Source organism: Engystomops pustulosus, chromosome 5 (assembly GCF_040894005.1).
Source record: "Engystomops pustulosus chromosome 5, aEngPut4.maternal, whole genome shotgun sequence".
NCBI classification, from domain to species: Eukaryota; Metazoa; Chordata; class Amphibia; order Anura; family Leptodactylidae; genus Engystomops; species Engystomops pustulosus.
Genome location: NC_092415.1, coordinates 48,736,679 through 48,761,968, shown reverse-complemented (window position 1 = coordinate 48,761,968; position 25,290 = coordinate 48,736,679). Strand labels below are relative to the sequence as shown.

Here is a 25,290-nt window from a genome sequence, read left to right as displayed (position 1 = left end):
ACAGCCCTCCGGTTCCCCGTACCAAGCACCGTGACAATAGCGTGCTTAGGCCGCAACCGCCAGCCACTCCGGTACCGCGGGCCCCGGCTGTCTCCAGGCCTCACCTCAAGGGCTAGGCCCCGGTGGGGGATGTTGCACATGTAAATTTGAAGATTTAAAGATAAAAGACCCCCACAGTTTATGTGGAGAAAATACTGTATTTATAATAGTTTTAATCAAGACTGTAAAAAGTTACATATTTATATATTCACTCTAGAATTAGGACAATTATTGCTCTCTATGTTCTACTACCATATAGTTACCCATATATTTTGGCAAACATTTACTAAAGAACGCATATAGGGGGTCATTTACTAAGGGCCCGATTCGCGTTTTCCCGACGTGTTACCCGAATATTTCCGATTTGCGGCAATTGTACCTGAATTGCCCCAGGATTTTGGCGCACGCGATGTGGCGCATCGCGCCGGCATGCACCCGACGTATTCGGAAAAACCGCCGCATTTAAAAACGGAAAATGTGTTGCTCGGGACGCGCTTTCCTTCACTCAGCCGGCCTCTGTGAATTCCGCCGCGTTCAGATGCTTTTCAGCGCAGCAGCGCCACCTGGTGGACGGTGGAGGAACTACCTTATTAAATCCCGGCCGGACCCGAATCCAGCGCAGAGAACACGCCGCTGGATCGCAAATGGACCGGGTAAGTAAATCTGCCCCATTGTTTTTAAATGAAATAAATATATATTTATCACTGTGCCGGGACCAAATATATTACAATCATACCATAAACACTACTACTTCAAGGAACACTCCAGTCACAGCTGATTCATTGAATCATACCTTGTGCAGGGCCAGTTGGGAGGAGAATACAATAAAAACAAGTCATGCTCCTCCCTTCAGACCCTGCACCATGTATTATTCAACGAATTAGATTTGACTGGAGTGTTCCTTTAACCCCTTAATGACCGCCGTATAGGGGTACAATAAGGGTAGCTCTCCTGATGCAATGCCTTCTACAGTCCTGCTACTACCAGCTCCTGGCTGTGTTATCACTAACACCTGAGATCAGAAAAGCTTTGATCCTTGATGATTAATCCTTTATACACCGTGGTCAAACATGGACCATGGTTTTAAAGAGAGTACAAAGGAAGCACACTCCTTCTGTGCAGCAACAATCAGAGGGTGCCGATGGTGTCCCATGGTAGGCCGGGTCCACTGAAAGACCCTAAGACTACCTAGGATGGCTATCTATGAGGCCAGGCTGGAGGTTTATACAAAAATAAGCCTTCACCCAATTCCATTTGCAAAGAATTTCAAAAGTTATGGCACTTGGAAGAAAAAAATCCTATAAATTTTGTATCACTGTAAGTGTATTCACCTAGAGAAAATGCTTAGGTTCAATCATAAAAGTCAAATACTTTAATTGGAGAGACAATGGCAGATTTTATATTATCTTTTAAATATGCTTCACAGAATTGCTTGATAAACGTTCACTAGTAGGATATATGAAACTCAAAATTGTGCTATTAAAAACTACATTCTGTTCTAAAAAAAACAAGACCGCACACAAAGTCATCAAATAAAGATTACAGTATAATTATATCTGATGTCTTAATGTTAGCATCTCTCCCTTTCTATTTTGAATTCGGCCCACATGATATGGTGGCCTTTATAACACCCCCTGCAGTATGGTACCTCTTGAAGTGTTGTATTTTCCCATAATGAATTAAAATTTACCGTCACCTAATATTTTTTGTATATAGTGCACACAACTTACTGAGTCTATTTACAGCACTCATGAAAAAATTCAGCAACTCCTAATAAATGTAAATACAGAATCCCTTATTGAATTCTTATAGTTTCTCTCATTGAAATGGCATGCACTGAAATTAGTGTACTCCTACAGAACCATATTGTTTATTTATAATTACCCACTAACACCTCTCCAAATAATGTCTGCTGGATTGAGGTATTTGGTAAAATAAAAATTATGTACCTTCTACATACATCCCGCACCTTCCGCCTATGAAGTGTTTGTCTTCTTTTGTGGTAGGTTGTTCTATATCACACTGAGTAGTCTTCTGTGAGATGGAAGTGGGAGAAGTGTAATTGAAGGATGAATTGTGCTTTATCACACTGAGCAGTCTGCTGGGAGATGGAAGTGGGAGGAGTGAGGCTGAAGGATGAATTGTGCTTTATCACACTGAGCAGTCTGCTGGGAGATGGAAGTGGGAGGAGTGAGGCTGAAGGATGAATTGTGCTTTATCACACTGAGCAGTCTGCTATGAGAAGGAAGTGGAAGGAGTGAGGCCAAAGGATGAATTGTGCTTTATCACACTGAGTAGTCTTCTGTGAGATGGAAGTGGAAGGAGTGAATCTGAAGGAGGAAATGTGCTGTACCACACTGAGTAGTCTGCTGTGAGATAAAATTGGAGGGAATGAGGATGGAAGAGGAATTGAGCTGTATTTTCCAGAGCTAGCAGCTGTGAGATGAGAGGGGAGGGGGCATGTCTGGGCATTAGGAATTGCTGGACATTGTAACAGAGGCTTTTGCATGAAAAGAGTGGGGGTATTGAGATGTAGCCACCCATGCCTGGCACAAAGTGTATGACATTTTTAATAAATTCCCATTGATAAAATGATTTTCTTTATAAATACAGTAAACAAATGAAATTTGGGATACATGTAAATAGCCTTTTAGCTGTACTCCCATGCTTGTATGCTCAAAGTAACAGTATCACTTATAATCATGGGGTGGGAGACTACAGATTATTGTGCAATATAGATTCTATAAGTAAGATGCAGTAAGGTGGTGGGAAATAATGGCTCAGAGCATTTGATCCATTTGTTAAATGTCTTCACCCTCACTAAACTACATGGAAAATAAAGATGAGCGAGCACGAAAATGCTCGGGTGCTTGTTATTCGAGACAAACTTTTCCAGATGCTCGAGTGCTTGTCTCGAATAACGAGCCCCATTGAAGTCAATGGGAGACCCGAGCATTTTTTTGCTAAAACAGAACAGTAAAAGAACAGTGCTTAATTAAATATTCCAGATGTTTCCTGATGTTTTGCTTGTTAGAACACATTAAAATAACACTATTCTTCACTTTGCAGGTGTTCGCGCGTGTTCGGAGATGTTCGGAACATCTGGAATGTGAAGAATATTATTCTTCCAATGTGTTCTATTCTTCACTTTGCAGATGTGCGCGCGTTGAAAGAACAATATTCTTCACATTCCAGATGTTCCGAACATTTCCAAACCTAGCGGGAGACACGCCCGAACACCTGCAAAGTGGAGAATAGTGTTATTTCAATGTGTTCTTACAAGCAAAACATGAGGAAACATCTGTAATATTTTATTAAACAATAAAAACACTGTTCTTCACTTAATTTAATGCTCGATTGCGAGCAGGGGAAATACTTGTCCGAGTAACGAGCCGGTCCGAGTATGCTAATACTCGACCGAGCAGTATATTCGCTCATCTCTAATGGAAAACTTTTAAATTTCATTCTCTAACAATTTATAATTAACTAACATTTAAGTTTTTTAACATGTACTGCTGATTCATATAATATTTGTTCAGTTTTCTCCTCAGCCCTTAAAGGGGTATTCTCATCAGGGCATTCACATTTAAATATATATATATATATATTTACATGTCTTCAATTGCATTATTATTCTTTATTAAATGAAATGTACCGGTGTGCAGATAATTTCCCATAAATGTAGCCACGTTGTCCTACGGTTAGGAACACCCCTGTCCTCTTCCAGCAGTGGTGAGTCCTGTCTGACCACCGGAATTCAGCGATCATTACCACAGGGCGGCTGTGGGACATACAATAACTCTCAAAAATTTCATATACAAAAACAATTTGTTTCACAAGCTCTAATTTTGATGTACATAGAGCCTTTTTTCTGTCCGTATTAAATATTCCACTGTATGCTGTTATTTCTCTGTTCCACAAACTTAATAAAAACAGAATTGATTAAAAAAAAAAATTGTTTCCTTATGCAATCTCTCCTGCAGACGTGGTCGTATCCAAGAATGGCAACCTTGGGTACATTTATGGGAAATTATTTTCACACAGGGACATCCAAACAAAGAAATATATGTATATGGCAGATGAATGAAATGAAATGTCAATACCAAGATAATAAAACCCCTTTAGCTTTCTCTGACAGCTTCCATTCTGTGAAGTGTCCACTTTACACCAGGAGCTGCACACTTAACTAGTACAGGAACTAGAAATCCAATCTTTCTACTACCTTATTTTTTCAAAGACGTATATTTAACCAAATACATTTCGCATTGCCACACTATGTTATTTCACTTTTTCTGGCGTTGGAAGCTTTATTGTCAATTTCATTGCTGTTATTGTTCTAGAAAGCTGTTCTTCCCATCCTGCTATTTTCTGGTAGTAACCTGTATAAATAGATGTGTGCAGAGATTTGCCATTTCTGTTGCTGTTTCAGTTGATTTATTTGCAGTCTCAGGAATGTCTTATCAGATGATATTGAGAGGTGGACGCATAATGTCCACCTATTTTCTATGAGCAGAGGTTTTATTGTCTTGTCATACTCCACTGAAGGATTATTCGAGGATGACCTTGACTGTTAAATGCATTTTTGACAATCACTTGGAGTTCATTGTTCTTCTGTTTCTACCAGAATTCCTAATACAAGGTTTTCAACTGTAGCCATTCTGTAAGTCTTAGTTCTTGTGCAACATTTATAGGCTTATTTTAATAAGTTGAAGAACAAAGCAGTTAAGCCTAGTTACTGCTCTTCTACAATGTATCAAATGATCACTCCGGCTGTAAACAAAACACCATGAAATATGTATTGTGCTGTGATTTCACTGAAGGCCATGAAGAGATGGATCAGCCGTGTAGGGAACTCAAACTCATTTACATGAATGGTTCCTTCAACTAGGTACTCAGGTTTTAGCGTTTTGCATACATATGCAAGAGATATGCAAACAGTATATGATCCATGAGCGATTCTCCTGAACAATATTGAATACACAATGGCAATGTTTTTTATGGAAATAAACGGAATAACTTCTTTTTTTTGAAAAACACAGCAATAAAGAACTGCTCCGGGTCACCGCTGAATACACAGATTCTAAAACAAAACGATTGGCAGATTTTTGTTCTGGCAGCCGACAGAGACCTAGAGGGCAACTAACCCAAACTACAAAGTGTATAAATGTGCAGATATTAGAGGATAGCTCCAAGTGAGAGACGGGGCTGCTTCTGGCTGCTCCATAGGAGCACAGATGTAATGGATTTCTCTAACATTTAGAAATTGCACTTTAAACTCAATGTTACCTGCATTGAACTTAGTTTTATTTCCAGTCAGTATTATATATTCTGTATTAGAGGGAAGAAGATGCTGTGGATTCTAAGTACTGAATTCAAACATTGCAAGGCAAAGGATGAATGTTTCTCCCAGCTTTTTTAGGGGTAGGTGGTACTGCTGCAGGTATTCGAAAGTGATCCAGATCTGTGTGTCCCTGGCATAATAGTGTTTTTCATTCTGGCTAATGCTTATAGACATATTACTTATCTATAGAACCTCCTTTACTCCCTATTATAGTTACTTCAGGTAAAACATGCATAATTGTGGAAAATATGACTCTTCCCAGCTCATTTGCATATGGCTTTGGAGGTGATATTTCACATAACGCTACCTGAAGGGACTAGTAGTGTAGAGAAGGCAATTAGTAACCACATTTTTTACAAATGCAGCTAGGGACAGGTTCCCATAGAACCCTATTAACTAAATGACTCTTTTTTTTTAGCTAAAAACATTTTCCGTCATATCCTCATACAATCAACTTTGTTATCTTACCTGACCAGATTCCAGAAATCCTCCCCATGTCTCCTTCCAACCATTTAGCATTTCATGTTATGCGACCAGGTTGATGTCATCTAAAGTCTTTTACTCACAAATATTTGCAAAATCTACCTCATGTATTTATCTGATGACATACAATCACAACATGCCTTCAAGGAAGCATGGGGAGGAGTAGAAGTCCGTAGAGGAATAGGGAGGAGAAAAGATCATGGAGGCATGCTGTAATTTCATGTGATCGTATAAAACATGGGTTAATGTTAGATAACCCTGGTCACATGACATGAATGTAACACACTGCACAGTGTAAAAATTTGACACAATATTTCCTAAAAGTAAAAAACAGAGCTGTATATGTCTGTAGTTAAATATTGGCAGACAGTCCCTAATAGTGATGGGAATTCCGTCTCTTCTTAGCGAGCTGGCTCAATAGGCTCCTCTCACTAAAAAGAGCTGGCTCTTCTGGCTCCTGAACAACTTCCTATTAAATATATAATAGGGAGCCATGGGCTAGTCAGTCATCCCACACCACTTTTAACCCGATTTTATCGGGTTAAAGGGGTCGTGGTGAGCCATTTAGGGGCGGGGTTTAGTGATCCATCAGCTCACTTAGGGGACCTGGCTCACGTCGTTCACGCAAATTAGCTGGCTCTTTGTGCCAGCTCGTTTGCGAAAGACCCATCACTAGTCCTTAAGTACTAGTTCCGCACAGCAGCATGTCCTAGCAGTGAGAACTGTCAATCAGGAACAAGGAGTCAGAGCAGTGCCCAAGACTTGAAGTGTAGAAGTGAATGAGGATTGGATAAACTCCATATTCTGGAATCTGGCTGTATGCCAGGTAAGATAACAAAGTTAATTTTATAGGCATGGGAGGGAAACCATTGAAGGTGGCACTTAGTTAATAGGGCTCTAAGGGAACCTGTCACTAGCTGAATTTGTGAAAAATGTGGTGACTGGTTCCCTAAATGAGTAAATTAGATCAGTAAAAATGGTCCATTCATCTAACAATAGATCACTAGCTACACATGGCAGTATATTTTTTGTGGTATTTTAAAATCAGTTCTTTCAATTTCCACCATGATGGGGAATTCTGGTCCAGATGACAAATTTGAAGCCCTCTCAAATTCTGATCATCAAAGCAACATCATAGTCTCGACAGAATAAATCTCCTCATATTTGATGTCAATAATATCATACAGAAAATCATGTATTGTGTTACACCCACTATACACTGCTGCATACTACTGCAAGGTAATAAGATATTTCCAAGCAGTTGATTATGCCACAGTGCAATTAAATCTTCTGTAATCTGGATTAAATACAAGCTCCAATCTCATTATAGGTCTGGCTACAAGAAAGGGCAGCCATATGTGGATGTCTCATCGTAGAGATTAAGATGCACGAAAAGCATCTGACAAGAGATACGTGTAACCAGTATGTCCGAGGCATCCTTCCAGAAGGCAGATCATTTCCCATTCTACAATAATCAGAGTAATTCTCTCCAAACAGTCATCAATTTGGTTGGTTAAATGTGTAATTTCTACAATGAGCATTGATTTTGTCTCGAAAGTGACTACATCTGCCTCATAGTAGGACAGAAGTGATAATACCTCAAAGGCATCTTCTACCATTTTTCTGTTGTAAGGTTATAGTAAGCCTTTGGATGCTTTTCAGCTTTTTTCTCAGGAAAGAGTTAAAGTACAAGATTCCATCTTTAAAGCAATGTAGGATATCGGTTTGCCGACATCATAATGACGCAGACACAGATGCCATTGATATTTCTGGTGAGCAATTCTGAACGCCATGGGCACCCGAATCGCCCACATTATATTCAAATATTTTACCGCTCTAAAAAGGGCTCTGCCATCTGCTGCCTGAGGTGAGAAGATCATCTTGCCTCATGGCGGAAGCAGCCCTGTCTGCTGGGTCAGTCTATGTCAGTTTAGCCAATTATTGGTAAATTCATTGTCCTCCTGTCTATATATTTTGGGCAGCATAAAATATGCCCTATAGTTGACAGAAAATTGCCCTATTTACACTTTGAAACTGTGACTCTTCCTTTTGTGTAGTTTATGCAAGCCTGTGTTAGGCCACGTGCAACTGCACAGAGCTATAGCCTATGGCACCCAATTTTTGCTTGATTTTACAGTTGTATTGTAGTCTTACAATTTCAACTGAGCAGTCATTGTGAGCTGTAAATGGGTGGGCTGTTTGCACCTAAAAGAATGTGCAAAGACCAACAGAAAACTGGCGCAAGGACCTTAGCCAATGTGCCCCAGTGTGTGTTAATATAACAGTAGTTATACAGGCAATAGGGACAGAAAAAACCTATAATAATAATTAAACTGATAACAAATATTCTCTATTTCTGGTTGGATAGAGTTATAGGCAGGGGAGTAACTTGAGAGGTGCACGGGGTACGGTTGCAGCTGGGTCCATGATCCCTAGGGGGCCCATAGGACTGGTACTATAAACAAGATATTATAATTGGGGGCCTGGCACACAGTTTACACTGGGACCCGGCAGCTTTAAGTTACACCACTTATAGGCTGTAAACTGCATAATAATAAATGTGTTTTTCTATATTTCTGAAGAATTTGATTTAAACTGTAATGCATAATGACAAAATGAAAAAAAAAACAAAACAAATATCTTCAGGCAATAAATGTTCTTTACTAAGTGTAATAAATAATATCCACTCCAGAAAGTTCTTTGTGAAAGTAAAACCAGAACTTTCCTCAGATATCAGCGATCCTTTCTACCAGAGAGATGAGAGCACACATACACAGCAGCAGCGATGAATGGCGGCTATAAGCCGAGTTTTCCTAATTTGACTCTAGTGATTAACTGTGAAATGGTATTAGGTAAATTGATAGTGATGTCCCGGAGAGCAGCTCTGCTCACAGCCGTCGTGGATCCCAGCTCTGTGTTGCGTTGAAATTCACAGCTTTTAAAAAAGAAAATTGCGAATTTGGGATCAAATAAATGGCAGGTAAGTGCACATTGATTTTAGACGCAGACTAGAAGTATTTGATGTTGGAACTCTAATTGACAAATACTGTATATGTAATATGTAAGTCTGCGGGTGATGTGGTAGATCTGAAACACTTGCATGTGTGAAATAATTGGATTTGTGGATGTATTCATGCAAATAGTATATTTATTTTTCTTGCTATCTTTATACATCATGTATATGGTATATATCTATATCTATCTATACTATGTAAGCCTAGTTTTTCAGCACATAAAATGTGCTGAAAACCCAAACTCGGCTTATATTCGAGTAAAAAAAAATATCAAAACTCACCTTTCCGGCTTCCCCCACCGCTGGCTATATACTGGGGCAGGGCGCTGGCTATATACTGGGGCAGGGTGCTGGCTAAATACTGGGGGATATGGGCTGGCAGGCTATATACTAGGTGGCAGGTGCTGGCTATATACTATGGGGCAGGGTCCGGAAGGCTATATACTGGGGAGGCTGTGACCAATGCATTTCTCACCTTCGGCTTATACTCGAGTCAAATTTGTGGTAAAATTAGGGACCTGGGCTTATACTTGTGTCGGCTTATACTCGAGTATATACAGTAATTGTTCAGGTAACGTGTGTATTATACAAACATGTAATGTGCATAGTAGCATTTCATTCACTTGGATGTATTTTTAAGGGATCACGCACCTGGCTTGAAATTGGTGATGTGCCAACGCAGTTTCTTATACAGCTATTGCACATCCCCATTAACTTCTATGGGGTCATGCACAAGACTGTGGATTCTATGGACCCATGCAGCCTTTTATTATAGTCATGGGAGTGACGCTCACCTGTCGATAACACACAGGCTACCAACAATTCAGGTCCTTAGTACCGTTAAACGGAATGTCTTAAGCTTAAAGCTTTGGTCACACTAATGTGTTATCCTAATGTAAGAATCCTTCCTTTCACAGTGTAAGGCTACATTCACACAATGAATGTAGCCTGCGGAGAGGAGCAGGGGATGAGCGCTGCTCACCCCCGCCCCTCTCCATAGGAAGATACAGCGCACGGCGCCGTACCACAGGAAAAGATAGGACATGTCCTATGTTTTCCTGGGCTGCGGAGCAGTACGGTGCCGCACGTGTGCTGCACCGTACCGCTCCCGTACAGGTCCGTGAGCCCATAGAAGTGTATGGGGGATGTATATCGGCCGTATATACATCCCCCATACATGTGTGTGAATGCAGCCTAAAATAGGTGATCTCAGCAGGAAATACTAATTATGTATAGAGATGCCTCCAAGCTGTTCCCATATGGCTGATGTCAAGGGAAGAATATTAGTTAATGGAAATGTATTTTGCTAAGGATTTCCATATTAACATCAAAAGTCTGATTTTATTTATAAAAAGTTAATAGATTTTTAATTTTAACTGTTGGGCAGTGATAGCTGCAGTTCCCCAATAGGAGCCATTATTACAGCCATTGTCTATGCCAAAACCAAGTTGTCATAAATATGTCTGAAAAGTTGTTTCAACTATATTAGAGGGCTTGTTGACAAATGAGATTTATTCCCCAAAAACTGTTACCCACTGGATAAAGCATGGATCCTATTTTAACATGTAAATTGGAATTATTTCACATACTTTAAATGTTTAAAATTTCATACTGTAACCTCTTTTTTGAAAGAGGTTTCTATCTACTTTCCTCCCATACTGTAGGCAGTACGGGACAACTAGTGGTCCCTCCCTACGTCAATCTGCAAAACATGGATACAAGGACAAAAATGCTAACAGGTACTGGAAGTTGACAGTGCCGGGTCACAACAGACAGAGCAACTTGGTACAAAAACAATACTCACGAGAGAGGTCAAAATAACAAACCAAAGTCAGGATAGCAGGATTAAAAAAAAAACTCTCTAACAGGATGAGAAGCTAGACAAGATAAAGTATAGCCATCAGTGAACAAAAGTTAGGCAACTCTATCTGGATCTCAACGCATTGGTCCAGATAGGGCCAGAGCTTTGAGATCCAGACAGCACAGAGAGCAGGTGAGGAGTGTCAATCACCACGGGTTAACTAATGCTAGACCAAAGGTAAGGTGCAGGAAGACAGGTTGTGCTGATAAATCTTAAGAGAAAGTAAAGTTTGTGTTCACACTATAGGAGTGCAAGAAAGCACAGAGATAAAATCAGCACCTCCTTAGTCGTACACCATAGACCAAGGATGGCGCTGACATGGACATTACAATAAAGTTATGTCTGCAAGAATTATTGATGCAGCAGTGCACATTCTACAACTGTTTTCAGACAGCGTATACTTCTTTGTATATAACATATACTATATATACTTGAGTATAAGCCTAGTTTTTCAGCATTTGTGCTCAAAAACCCTAACTCGGGTCAAAACTCACCTTTCTGGCCTCACTCGTTGGTCCTCTTCTGTCTCCGATGCTCCGGTGCCACCTCGGGTCCTTCGTATCCTATTCGGGTTCTTCCGCTCCTCTTCGGCTCCTCTGGCTGGACAGGCTCTATACTACAGGGGCTGGGCAGGCTGTATACTACAGGGGCTGGGAAGGCTGTACACTACAGGGGGTGGGCAGGCTGTATACTACAGGGGCTGGGCAGGCTGTATACTACAGGGGCTTGGCAGGCTGTATACTAGAGGGGCTGGGCAGGATATATGCTACAGGGGCTGGGCAGGATATATGCTACAGGGGCTGGCAGACTATATACTGGGGAGGCTGTGACCATTGCATTTCCCACCCTCAGCTTATACTCGAGTCAATAGGTTTTCCAAGTTTTTTTGTGTTGAATTTAGGGGTCTCGGCTTATACTTGGGTCGGCTTATACTCGAGTATAAAATAATCGAGTATATATATATATATTTGAGACTATGGCACAAATATATGGAAGTATTTGAAATTTGAACCTGGAATACATGTAGTATATGAAGCACATTCTAAAAACCAATCTCTCTTCCCGCAGAATAAGTCAATAACAACTTAAAAGTAAACACAAAAACCGGTTGGACACATACACATAGCACACAGAGAAATGTAATGTAATGCATATGCTTTTTTTTAAAATTATAATGCAGCTTTATGTTGTTGGCACATAGTACTGAATCACTGATTTAATAATGATCGCTGACTCACCGAGTCTTCTTCTGAGGCCCTGTAACACGATAAAGATCCTGAGCCAAAAACCATTTAAGTTATATCCCCTATGCATTTACTCATTATAGGGTTAATACTGCTATAGATGGGTACAAAAGACCCATAGCATTTTCCCCTGGACATTAAATCCAGTGAATTAGAGTATCTATTAGTCAGTTCTGATATATTATAAGTTGTCTATTTGTCTATTGTTAAAGGGGTTGTCCACTTTTAGCAAATAATTCTTATTGTCTGTGTAATGAAAAGTTTTTTCATTTCACAGTAAAGCTTTTGTAACAATTATTCAGTTTTCTAGATCTCTACTTGTTGTCATCAGAAAGCTTCATTCTTTACTTCCTGTGGATATAAACTGGTCCATGGCCATGTGATGTCACACAGGTACACAGTTCGTTATAGCACACAGCCCTGATTACTCTCTGTGATATTAACAAGTCATGCACCTGTGTGACATGACATGACCATGGACCACAGGAAGTAAATAATGAGGCTTCTTGTTGAATGACAGCAAGCAAGGAGATCTAGAAAACTGTGAAGAATTGATACAGAAAAATGATTGGTAAATTGTGTACCCTAAACATTTGGCTAATCATCCTACTAAAGGGAACCTGCTAATCTGTTTGGGACCACTAAATCGTGGACATGCTTTTGTACAACTGGAGCTTAGGGTTCCAAACATATTTAGCTTATTTACCTCTGGCTGTTGCTAGAACTTGGAGGAAAATGGGTGAAAAGGTGATGTGGGTCAACTAATATGAGACCCAATGAGGCTTCGGGCAGTGGTCCTGCGCAGTGGCCCTGGGGAGGCTTTACTAGTCCCAAACAACTGCACACTTATAAGGGGAATGTAGTGATCATTGTATATCTTATGATTTTAGTGTGATGATCGATCACTACTATGTCAATTTATACTAATGCTATTTTATTTTATCACCTTCATTTATTTTAGATTGTGGCTGAGAATGAGCGAAACTACATCAACTAACATCTCAGTTGCACAAGCCAATTCCACAGACAGTCTACAGGCATCTTCTAGAAGATATTCACGAATGACAGATCCTGGTTCCACCAAGAAAATATGTTTCTACAAAAGTGGAGACCCAAGGTTCAGTGGAATCAAGATGGTGGTGTCTAACCGATCCTTTAAGACATTTGATGCATTGCTCGACAACCTCTCTAAGAAGGTTCCTCTGCCTTTTGGTGTTAGAAATATAACAACTCCACGTGGTATACACCATATCACTAATCTAGAAGAGTTAGAGGATGGAAAATCTTACATTTGCTCCCATCAAAGAAAGATAAAGCCTATAAATCTTGAACGAGCGAGTAAGAAGCCATTGCTTTGGCAAAGTAGCAGGCCGATCAGTGCACGACGTCGGGCCTTGCAGCTCGCGCGACAGAATGAAGTTTCGCCATTTCAAAGGGAAAACACTGTTGTGCTCGGCAGCTCAAAAAACTTTGTAATATTAAAAAATGGTGATAAAGAGTCCAAACATAATTTAGTGCTGAACAAGAAATCCATCCAAAACTTTGATGTATTTCTGGATCAAATCTCTGAAGTTATGCAGTTTCATGTCTACAAACTCTACAGCACTGATGGAAGGAGGGTAAGAATACAAGTATCACCTCAAGTATTACTTCAAAGGGGTTGTCCTTTTAAAAACAACACCTTTAACATTCAATTTTGTCAGAATAAATTTCTACCACTGTTCATTTAACGGGTTATGATTACGTTGGAAATCACCTAGTATTACATTCAGCAATTCAGATGACAAAGTAAGCCACGCATAAGCTGCACTAGGCAGTTCAAAAGCTGATGTGTTTTAGTGGTCTTATAAAGTGGAACCCAACAGAACGGATAAAACTCGGATAAAAGTTCTGTTGTGCATCTTTGTAAAAGCGTTTTGACTCATAGCCAGGAGCCATTGCTGTTTCTACTCTACAATACCAAAATTCAAGGCCTTGGCTCTAAAGTGGCATAAGGCAAATATTGGAAAATATAGATACTTAAGGTTCACCTGGGTGTCTGTGCTCAGGAAAGCTGGGGGGTGTCATTGTCAGGCAAACGGACACACATTTCTTTTGGACTTGCTAACATAAATGCGGTGCACGGTGCTGATGTGCACTGGAACGCCCATGTTAATGGTATAGTGCCGCGGCAATGCATAGTGCAGCCGCAGCACATTACTGTTGGAAATGCATCATAAATACATATACAACAAGTTTTCAGATGTATTTATGTGCAAAGATCGACAGAAAACCTGCGCAAACCAGTTAATAATCCTGGGCCTATATATTTCTCAGCTGGGGGTTGAATAATTTATGGCCAGTCAATTGCTGAATAAATTGCTAATGCACAGTTTACTCAGGGCTGGTTATTGTTTCATCTGTGACCTGCAGCACTCTAGTCTGGTTTCCTCTTCCCTGTTATCCGTTCCTGACCCTGTGTCCTCCTAGACTTTGAACCCTGTATCCTGACAGATTCTATATACTCATTTGTCACAATTTATCAGATTTCTCACTTTTACATTTTCATTAAACATGCTTCTCTCATCTTACTCTTTAGATACTGAGCACTAATGCTCTTCTGCTGAGTTCTGGGACGATAATTGCAGCTGGTAGAGAACCTTTTAAGCCAGGAAATTATGAGTCTGAGAGGGAATTTCTACCTGCAAAATTACCAGGGATCTCTCATCGTGTATTTCCTAAATCAAGATCAAAACCAGAAATGAAAAGCCGTAAGTAGAAAACATTAACAATACCTTTTAAAACATTTGCTATGCATTTTCATTAACTGTTTGAAATCACACACTTAAAGGAAACCTGTCACCAGGAACCCTTTTTCTGGCTCACCCATGTCCCCATAGAGAATAGTGTACACATTGCCAAAGATTTTTTATATTATACCAGTTTTTTCCTGGAAAAAAGATAAGATGGATCAAAGTTTACCTCTCTGTATGCAGAGCTGTGTCCTAGTCCCATGGGAGTGGCCAGTGTGGTCTCCCCCTCACCCTTGGGAAACTTCTCTGTCATGCATTGATTTCAAGTTAAAAAAGACCTCCCATGCCCCCCATAAATTTGATCTAACTTATCTTTTTTTGGAAAGAGCCAGTTTTACTATATATGTGCACACTATTCTCTGTGGGGACGTGGGGGAGCCAGAAAAAGGGCTCCTGATGACAGGTTTCCTTTAACTAATGTGGACAGATGAACTAGCTCTATAGCAGATATGTATAGCATTAGTTTGTCCTTGTTAACAAAAAATATTTTTGGCATTGTACCAAGAAGTTGTCAGATAATGTACATGACTTTTGATGAGAAATTTAGCTTTGCACTTATCGCCTTGACAAACAATAATGGACTTGAGGTAGCACTCACAAAAGTATTAACCGATGAAACTGGCACTTTTTGGACCTTTTTTTTTCAATAAAATGACAGGTTTGGCATAGAAACATGGCCTGCAAGACTATTACTTAGGGATTGAAACCTAAATCATATGCAATTTTCGTTGATAAGCAATGATTTGGAGCTGCCTCGGCATATGTCTCTTCCACAGAACTCATCTTCACAATTTTTACATGAAATAATTATAGGATGGAATATTAATGTACTTAATGCAAGGGGTGAACTCTCATTATTTCTTACATTCCTACATGTTTGATGTGAGACAAAAAATCTATTATACTAATCTTAAATTACCAATGTAAATTGTATTTTAAGTGAAGTATCAGCACTTGTGATGCTTTCTCTTTCTATTCTTGATGTCACATCTATTCAATGGGTAGACAGATTTTTAAAAACACAAAAGCATTTATCAAGGTAAGCGATGAATTGCAAATATTTTCTCCCTTACACAGCTTTCACACTGATTGGGCTTAAAGGAGTTGTGAAGGGGCCGCACTTAGCAGCGAAGAGGGCTAGCATGAGGCTTTCCTACACTTTGCCTGCGTACTAGCGATAACCTGGGCAATTCTACTCCAGGCAGGACCAGGCGTAGAATTGTCCAGCATCGGAGCTTCCTTCCAGAAATCTCAGGAGGCTGCACCTTCGAGATAGGTGGGGTTTAATTCTCCCCCTATATTACCCCAATTATGGGATGTATAGACTAATATTACCTAGTGTATTCTACAATCTGCTGCATTGTATTGTCCTTGTGACATTTTTTTATTTTTTTTCGTCCTTGTATGATTTTTTTCATGAATTTTTTGAGGTTGCATACATGAGTGTAATGCAGGAAGGACAGATACGGCCTCTTATTAAACCTTAAAGGAAACCTACCATTTCAAATGGTAGGTGTAAGCTGTAAACACCGAGCACCAGGTCAGGGTGAGCTGGTGCCGGTGCTTAGTTTCGTTAGTGTTAAAACCGCGGTATCGCGGTTTTAACACTTTTTAAACTTTATAGCATAAACTGCTTCGGCGCTGCGTGCGCACGATCGTGCGCGCGCCTACATAGGAAATGCCGCAGGCGTTGCGCGCAGCGCCGAAGCGGCTTCTGCTATAAAGTTTAAAAAGTGTTAAAACCACGATACCGCGGTTTTAACACTAACGAAACTAAGCACCGGCACCAGCTCACCCTGAGCTGGTGCTCGGTGTTTACAGCTTAACCTACCATTTGAAATGGTAGGTTTCCTTTAAAAGATTGCAGGTACACCCAGTTTCTGATCCTTAAACAGAACCCCTAAAAACAACCAATTAATAAAAATGGGGCTTAGTAGGTGGGATTCCTGTTTCAAGTTTTGCTTGGGGGTTATTTATCATACGTCGTCATTCATGCCAATAGCCCCGCCGACGCTCTTGTGCAGCCCGATACTTCAAGAGGCTTCGCCCTCTTGATGTATCCAGCGGGGCTCTGCACAGAAATAAATGCAGCCGGCGAATTTTCACATGTGAGTAACACCCAGCATCGGCCCACTCCTGGCTGACTGCGCTCTCTGCAGGTCTGCCCGTGCCCCCTGTTCATGCCACACTAGTGTGAAGGTGGCGGATTGGGGATAATAATCGCAAGTGTTAGCAATAAGCTAGCAGAGGCCCCATGATGATTGTCAATCTATGCCCCATACCCCTGATGCAGCATACACTATTCATACTTATCAATCTATAAAAATTGCTACAAAAAAACAAAGAAAACATGTACATTCAATTCATTTTTATATGTAAAACCATCTCTGCATAATATCTAGTATTGCAGTCATTAAGTTTCCAGTCAGACTCAGTTCCCACCTGCAGGTAAATGAAAAGTCTTTGTGAACCTTTCATTCCCCATTGACTTCAATGTAAGGAAGGTTTCCTTCCTTATTCTTCTATAATAACAGAAGAAAAGACGATGGATGCTGCAATATTTCTTCTGCTATTTCATAACAGATGGGGAAATAGAAACAGGTGTGAACTGAGCCTCACTTTGTGCTAGCAACATGATCTTTAGCATGAATATACTTTTCCAAATTTTATTCTCTCTTTGCAATTCTTATTTAATTTGATGTTTTATGCTATGAATACTTTTAATTCTAACTCATTATTTTCTCTCTTTCTTTTTCTTCTCCTGCTGCTTCTGCACACTGTCTTCTCTTGAAAATATCTTTTCTACATCCCTTTTTACTACTCATCTATTCTTTCATGTTCTACTTTTGAACACAAGAAGTAAAAACTAATGAATCTCTTTACACAAGTCCAAATGGCCAAGAGCCCATATATGACTCAGCCAATGTATCTACTACAGATCACAACACTGTAGATTATTCCCATGTGGGTAACAATGAAATACATCTGACACAACAGTGGCCACAATCTGGAGAAGAACTACCAGTTATTTCTCCTGGGGACCACATTGAAAAAACTGTCCACCTTAATTCTGATGGTACTATGACTGTAGAGATGAAAGTTCGCTTTAAAATAAGAGAGGATGAAACCATAAATTGGTCGACTACAGTAAGCCGAGCTGAACTGTTAAAAAATACAAAAAGGTTATTTTTTTCTTCCATAAAACCAGAAGTACAAACACTAAAAGTTATAGATTCTCCTATAAGAACAAGCAGCTTAAATTGCAAACCCAATGAAGAAGGCGTAAACACAATGGAAGTTAAACAGCATAGTCATATTGAAAAACTCACCAATCAGATACAAGATGATGACATCAATATAAATAAATATACGCCATCTTCTACAAGGACTGAGAAGTCTACATTTTACAGGCCTCCAACACCTGGGATTAGAAAAGGCCAAGAGAGAAAGTTATCAGTTAGAAGAGCATCAGAGGTTACCCTCCAAGAAACAATGAAACAGATGTTCTCTTTCAAGGAAACTGATCATGAAACAATTCAATGTGGAAGAGACACAGATGATCAATGTAATAAACATGACAAGGTCCCCGACTCTGGAAATGCTGATGCCAAATCAAATGAAACTAGCTCCCACCACAAAACATTGGATCAACTAAATGAAGAGAACTTTGAGGTGTTAGAGACCACTCACATGGAGCTGTTACACAAAAATACAGTATATGAGAAAGGAGGGAGGAAATGTGAAAGAAGTAATTATATGTCTTTTTCAGGAAAATCTACGATAGATAGGCCATATTCGGCAGGAAAGCAGAAGTTAAATCAGGAGCAGTTTAAATTTAGGGAAATCAAACGGTCCATGAGTGCCTCTGTTACTGTCTCCGAGCAGTCCACACTACCAGGGGAAACAAACCAAACAAATATGGAATTCACTCATGGAGAATGTTTGGAAATGGTAAGACATGAAAATGAAGCAGCACAGATAGTGGATGTTCCTTCTGGTAATTTTTTAGAAGACGACCCCAACACAACAGATTACATATCACCAATTTGCAGAGAGAAAGTAGAAAAGGGTTCTGAAAATGACACTGGTGTTAGTAATGATAACTATTCTACGACATCATCAACAGGACCAAAGAAGAAAAAAAAGAAGAATCTAAATAATACTAAAAAACACGTGCAGACCAATATTCCAAAAGATGACAAAATCTGTCCAGGTTCTCCAAACCGTGGAACATCTTGCAGAGAAGCAAACCCCACAGCGAAAAATATTATTTTTGAAGAAATTTTTCCTCCTCACACTCACCCACTTTCAAATGAATGTGAATTAAACACAACACGGAAAGTAAAAGGCAATAAGCAAATGGCAAAAGTAAAGCCAAGATCTTTGAAAACTAATGACGATCTTGTATATGATCACACTCAAAACGAAGACTATAGAGAAATTAAGAATTGCAATGCTGTTGAGCTTATTTCCAAATGCACATCTGATTGTAGCAGCACCATTATCTTAAATGAAACTGAGGAAGTTTCTCTTACAGAGAGCAAACCCATGCAAGAAGAACTAATGCCAAAAAGGAGAGCACGAGGTAAGAGATCACTGAAAACATCTAAAAAGCAAAAAAGCTCAAAGAAAAAAAGTAAGACTGGAACAGAAAATAAAGCCACAAATGCTTCCGATGGATTAGAATCAGAAACAAATAACTCTCATACTCTCCAAAATGAACTTGAAAGCTATGTTCAAAGTTGGCTGAAGAACATATTTCCAAATGTTGCCTTCCCTGTTCTTCAACCCGTATTGACTACAAAGTTGGAGGAAAACATCGTGAATTCAACCACAAATTCCAATAATGGTTTGTGTATGGAGCCATATGTAGACATCAATAACCACATTGTAGACGAAGCATGCGGAAATCCTAACGGTTGCCAGAATAAAACTGGATTAGAAGAAAATGACGTTGGATGTACGGGTTCAACTGGAGAAAAAGAGGTACATGTCCAACAAGTACAACCATTTGATGACAATATTGTCTCATTGTTTATGGAGAGAAGTAAACATTTGGCAGAATTATTTGCCCAACAGTACAATGATTTTGGATGCAATTCTATCACCGGATGTGGACAGGTAATGATGGACTTGTCAGGACAAAGGCAAGAACCCCCAAAGAAACCAAGTATTGATGCTGCAGTTCAGGTGGAAAATGATAACTCTGAATCCTTAAAATGTGGATTAATGGGAGATATGTTAGCAGAGAAGTTCGGTGTGGCCCCCATAAATATTGCTGCCTCTAAATGCAGAAGATTGGAGAAGTCCTTTAGTCTTCCAAATTCTCCATCCAGACCAGAGTCTTCCTCACCTCAAATTCTGCTAGCTTGGTTGATAGTGTTACATTTGAAGCAGAGCATGTCCCATATCATAGAAAATATATCTGGGTCTAACAATAGTTCTGCAATATTAACCTTGCTTCAGTCCTTGAAAAAAATAGCCATAACAGAAAGAGCAGATGACTTGAAGGCTGTTGTTCTAAATTTGCAAGAGTCGGCCCTAAGATCTAACTCAGCGGGTAGAAGCGAAAACTCCATTCAAGAATTCCCAGTAATTCGACAAAATTGTACAGGAAATACCACTGAATGTAATACAGAAAGTAACCAGAACATACCAAGTATAAAGGAAACATATGAAACATCTAATGTATTGAATAGTGAGATTCATGATGATGATGATACAGAGGACTTTAGGTTTTTTGCGACTCAACCATATAGACAGCTCTCGAGTGAATTTAGTCAAAATGAAAATGATCAAAATGTAGAAGAACATTGTCTCTCCGAATATCAACATTCATTGCAGAAGGCAGCTTCTGATTTGTTAGAGAACGTAGAACATCTACCAAATAACAGACAGGACTTTGAGGAACATATTTCAGATCTATCACCGGAACATATGCCTTCTTTATTGTCCAATTGTAATGCTGATCATACTGATGGAGCACAACCTGTTTCTCCCAAAAAAATTTCACGAGTGAAAATGATGGTGCAAGAAATGGAGCAAAAGAAATATTCTTCTCAGTACTGTGAACAACAAAAGTGTTTACAGAGTCCAATTTCTTCTGACTGGTCAGATTACAGACAAGACAGTGAAGAAAGTGTAAGTGATAACTTAAGAGCATCTAGTGAAATTATGACAGAAAGTGGAGAGGAGCAGATACATGAGAAGCCTCTAAAGACAGGATATGTTAGACGAGCAATTGAAAGACTTTACGGTAAAGCAGAATCTATGATTATGAATTCTAAAAGTCCAAACAATAAGGTGCATTGCAAAAACTGTCCACTTAATGAAAATAATGAATATCTAGCCTTCAGTAGCCAAGACCAACAATGTTTATCTAAAGAAAGCATATCAAGATCAATATCTAGTCCAAGTAATAAAAGCATAAAAGTAGGCAGTTCGGGTAGTGTAAAGAGTATCTCGCTGCCGCTGCTGGATGCTGCTGCAGATAATATTGGCCTTATTTGCCAGAAACCAGGGTCTTCTCAGAGTAAATCACACAGGCATAAAGTTGATACTCAAGCATGCTCTCACAGTGAACCAAGTACAAGCAATGGAGTACTCATAGACAAAGGGCGTTGGTTGCTAAAGGAGAACCATTTGCTGAGAAGATCCCCTCCTGAAGCAACGGGAATGTATGTTAATCTTGATACAACATCTGGTGACACATTACTTGACAATACTAGTGATGACGTCCCCTATATGCATCCTGCTTGCAAAGTGAATCAACCATTAGCTGAAATATCTTCTTCAGAACTTGAAGACATGGCGAAACCTCATCAATATACCTGTAATTACTTCAACATGCCCCACGGCAGTGATTCAGAACCCTTTAAAGATACATTAAGTACAAGGTCGCACATCAGGCCCAAATCATCTGGTGGTCTTGTCAAAAGCAAAACCCATGATGCTGTATCTTTAGAGTCCATGGACAAATGTGGTGGGATAAGTGCCAGTTTGCCATCATTTGCCACAGTAGATTTCCATATGTCGGATAACAAAGTCTATCCTTTGCCACATGACTCCGAGAAGGCTAGAACAGATCGGGATCCCAATGCTGCTAGCAGAAACCGAGGAGAAGTAAGAGAACAGGATTCACTAGACAAGCTTCAGTTCATTTGTGGTCAGCACTGTCCAATCTTAAGTGCAATCATACTTCCAGTAAATGAAGGGGATAGAGGATTTGCTTACTGCAGACCAAGTGATATAGAGAATCTTTTGTTTCTACCGTCTGTATCTATGAGTACATTGTCAATAGACAACGCCTTGTTAAATAATTGTGCAATTATAGATGAGAATAACAATATACAGTACAGTAAGGTGAAAGATCCGGCCCATAATTGCTGTGACACTCAGAGCGTTCACTTTGATGATGTTCACCATACAGAACTCAAGAGGGTGAAAACCTTCATCAGCTTAAAGAAAAAAAGGGACTGTTTATCAGAACTCTTTCCAAACACAGCAAATACAGTTGGCAGAATAATTAACCGATACAAAGATATTCATATCAGGAATTTGTTCCAGGAATTTATGTGTGTGACAAATGATGAGAACAACAATATCCTGTATTATAAGAGACCGAAAAGCATGTTGACACTCTGTTAATTCTGTAATATCATAGGGTCTAGAAATACCAGAAAAACCTTTGTGCTACTTAATGTCATATAGAAAGACATACAGGCGGTCCCTTATTTAAGGACAACCGACTTACAGACGACCCCTAGTTAAAGACGGACCCCTCTGCCCACTGTGACCTCTGGTGAAGCTTTCTGAATGCTTTACTATAGTCCCAGACTGCAATGATCAGCTGTAAGGTGTCTGTAATAAAGCTTCATTGATAATCCTTGGTCCAATTACAGAAAAAAAAACTCCAATAGTCACTGGGGCAAACAATTATAAAATATACAGCTTACATACCAATTCAACAAACCTATGGAACCTATCTTGTATGTAACCCGGGGACTGCCTGTATATAATGACGAGGGACAACGCGTTTCGGGGATATATTACCCCCTTCGTCAGGACCAATAAATAGTGTAGTCTAGTTGCTTAACAATACCCTTCTGCGGCCTGATGCAAAGATCGCTGATGGAATGAGGAGTGGAAGGTTTCTACAGGGGAAGTAGGAAAAATTACTCTGATTAAGGGTCGCTCACGGGTCTATATTGTCGGCAATCCGCATCTGGCAGCAATGCGAGTATATGTACTTCTTATTTATGACTTTGTTACAGGCAACCAATAGAAAATCATAATGTAAAAAATCCAAGTGCTCTACAGGTGGTCTATAGGCCCATACATAGAACCCTAGATTTATCCAAATAATACCTCAAAATATTGCCCTTAAAGCAAAGCTGTCACCAGGAATGGGATTTGTAGCTGGTGATGTTCCCATAGCCGATGCTAGGGTTTAAAACATGCCTTATAATAGAAAAGGGAAGACAAAGTCCAGCAACAACAGAGATCTTCTTAAATCCAATTTCTTTATTTTCTCATATAAAAGGCGTACATAAGTAAATCATAAGCAGATAATATATAGACAAGTTTCAGACAAAGGTAACAAGTAGTTTATAATAGTTTATTTTACATTACCTGTCAGCTGCAACCTGTCTGCCTGTGTCTCGGTATCCTCATGTGTTTTTCCTCTCTACCATCCCCCTCCCACTACTACAATTTATTTGCTTTTGGTAATGTAAAATAAACTATTATAAACTACTGAACTGATTCAGAATGCTGACAAGGGCATTTTTAAAATCAGCATAGCATCGGCTACTGGAACCTGTCACCAGCTAAAAAGGACATTCCTGGTGACAGGTTCCCTTTAAACATAGCTAGTAATAAAGGTGGCCATTCATTGTTGGACCACTGAACAATGTGCCCTGAAATGTAACTACCACTCCCTAAAACTAGACCTTTCTCTAGACAACGGGTGCTCTATAGTGTAGTGCTCAGGCCATAGATGTGCACTGTATGTAATGGGAATGTGAAATGTTCCGCTTCATAATTTGGACTTTTCCATTATCATCATTAGAGAAGTCATAAGCTAAAGCAAAGAAAGAAGATACATTTATACTGTAATTTCAGGGATAACTAATGTATTTACTAAAAGACTTATGTCGAGGATAGTAAATAGGCGATAGTTACTAACTGCACTCAGGTTTATGTTCAGTGTGTAATGTATAATATTCTTTTTTATGTTGATGTCTTATGAACTACTCTTTTTAATGATATCTTTTTGTATGTCCACTTACTTTGTATTATGCTGTTATACTCACTGGTGCTATTTGTACACATAATTTACATAATTACCATTTGCTAACTTTTTTTTTTATTGCGCCAATGGACGTAAATATAAAACGTAGACAACACTGCAATTTTTCCATTTCTAGGCAGTTCTGTGTTTCCCTGGTTGAAAATACCAAGCTACTACTCACACTACCTTTTCCCTTACTATTCACTAAATGATCAAACATTGTAATGTATAGTGTTAAAAGTAGAGGATAGATAGAAGTATAGATTAAAGTGCACTGTTAATTCATGCAATGTGGTTAAAAGTTTAGTTACACTTTAAGACTACACAAGGTAATGTGTAACATTGAATACCGGTATGACTACAAGTGTGATGGTAAATATAATTTTCTTTTTATAGACCTCTTGCAGCATTGGTTTATTGATTATTTTAGATATTCTAACACAAAAAAGTATTGTAAGTGTAATTTGCCTGTGTGCTTTACCCAGGCCGAAACCCAGACAAAGCATGTGGCTGGGTGGAGAAGTATGGGGGGTGAATTCTTCTCATCCCTACCGTCTCCATAGCAAGTCGACGGCTGGCTACCTCTGTCACAGTACACTGAGATAGGGTGTGCTCCCCGCCCTATAACTGGGTATAATAGACCTCTATGGGTGCTGTGATCTGGATGCAATTGGGGGAGGGCTGCCGCCGGCCAGTGTTGTAAGCGTGCAGGAGGGAGAGTTGCCGGCTGGGCCGCTGTACTGTGGGGGAGGACCGCTGGCTGTGCAGGCGAGCAGGAGGGAGGTTTAGCAGGAGGGAGGGTGGCTTGGGGGGCACATGATCAGGGTGGGCAGGTCGGCCGCGGATGGGATGGGCGGGCTGTGAGGATGGGTGGCAACAGATTACATTGTCGGCCGCGGATAGGATCGGCAGTGCGGCCGCGGTTGGAAAAGGCGGGCCGCTGTGCAATGCGGTTACGGCTACTGTTGCCCCTCGGACTTCGGGCCCCTGACCATCGCCGGGCAGGGTCGCAGTCGCATCTGCTGCGACCACGATCATTACGCCACTGTTCATAACTCATATAAGTTGTATACATAATAGTTTACTTAGCTTTGTTGCATGGGGCAACATATGTAAACTTATCAGGCATTAAAGACATCTATAACCCCCCGGTAAAGTTAATTGGGGAAGATTAATCAGAAGAGGTAAAACTGTTCTAGTTGCCCATTGAAAACAATCAGAGATC

The 25,290-nt window shown here is 39.8% G+C and overlaps 1 protein-coding gene across 4 annotated transcripts in view; it reads left to right on the top strand.

The window, feature by feature from the left end:
* The window catches only part of RP1 (RP1 axonemal microtubule associated), a 312,070-nt gene that overhangs the window by 13,605 nt on the left and 273,175 nt on the right, over positions 1-25,290 (top strand). For 3 of the 4 annotated variants that reach the window (XM_072151901.1, XM_072151900.1, XM_072151897.1), the window contains exons 2-3: positions 12,943-13,600; positions 14,560-14,731. In XM_072151901.1, coding sequence (XP_072008002.1) covers positions 12,956-13,600; positions 14,560-14,731 — 817 coding nt within the window. In that variant the 5' untranslated portion in view covers positions 12,943-12,955. Of the gene's footprint in view, positions 1-8,686; positions 8,844-12,942; positions 13,601-14,559; positions 14,732-25,290 lie in introns of those variants that run through there. The other variant, XM_072151899.1, reaches the window with a different exon arrangement.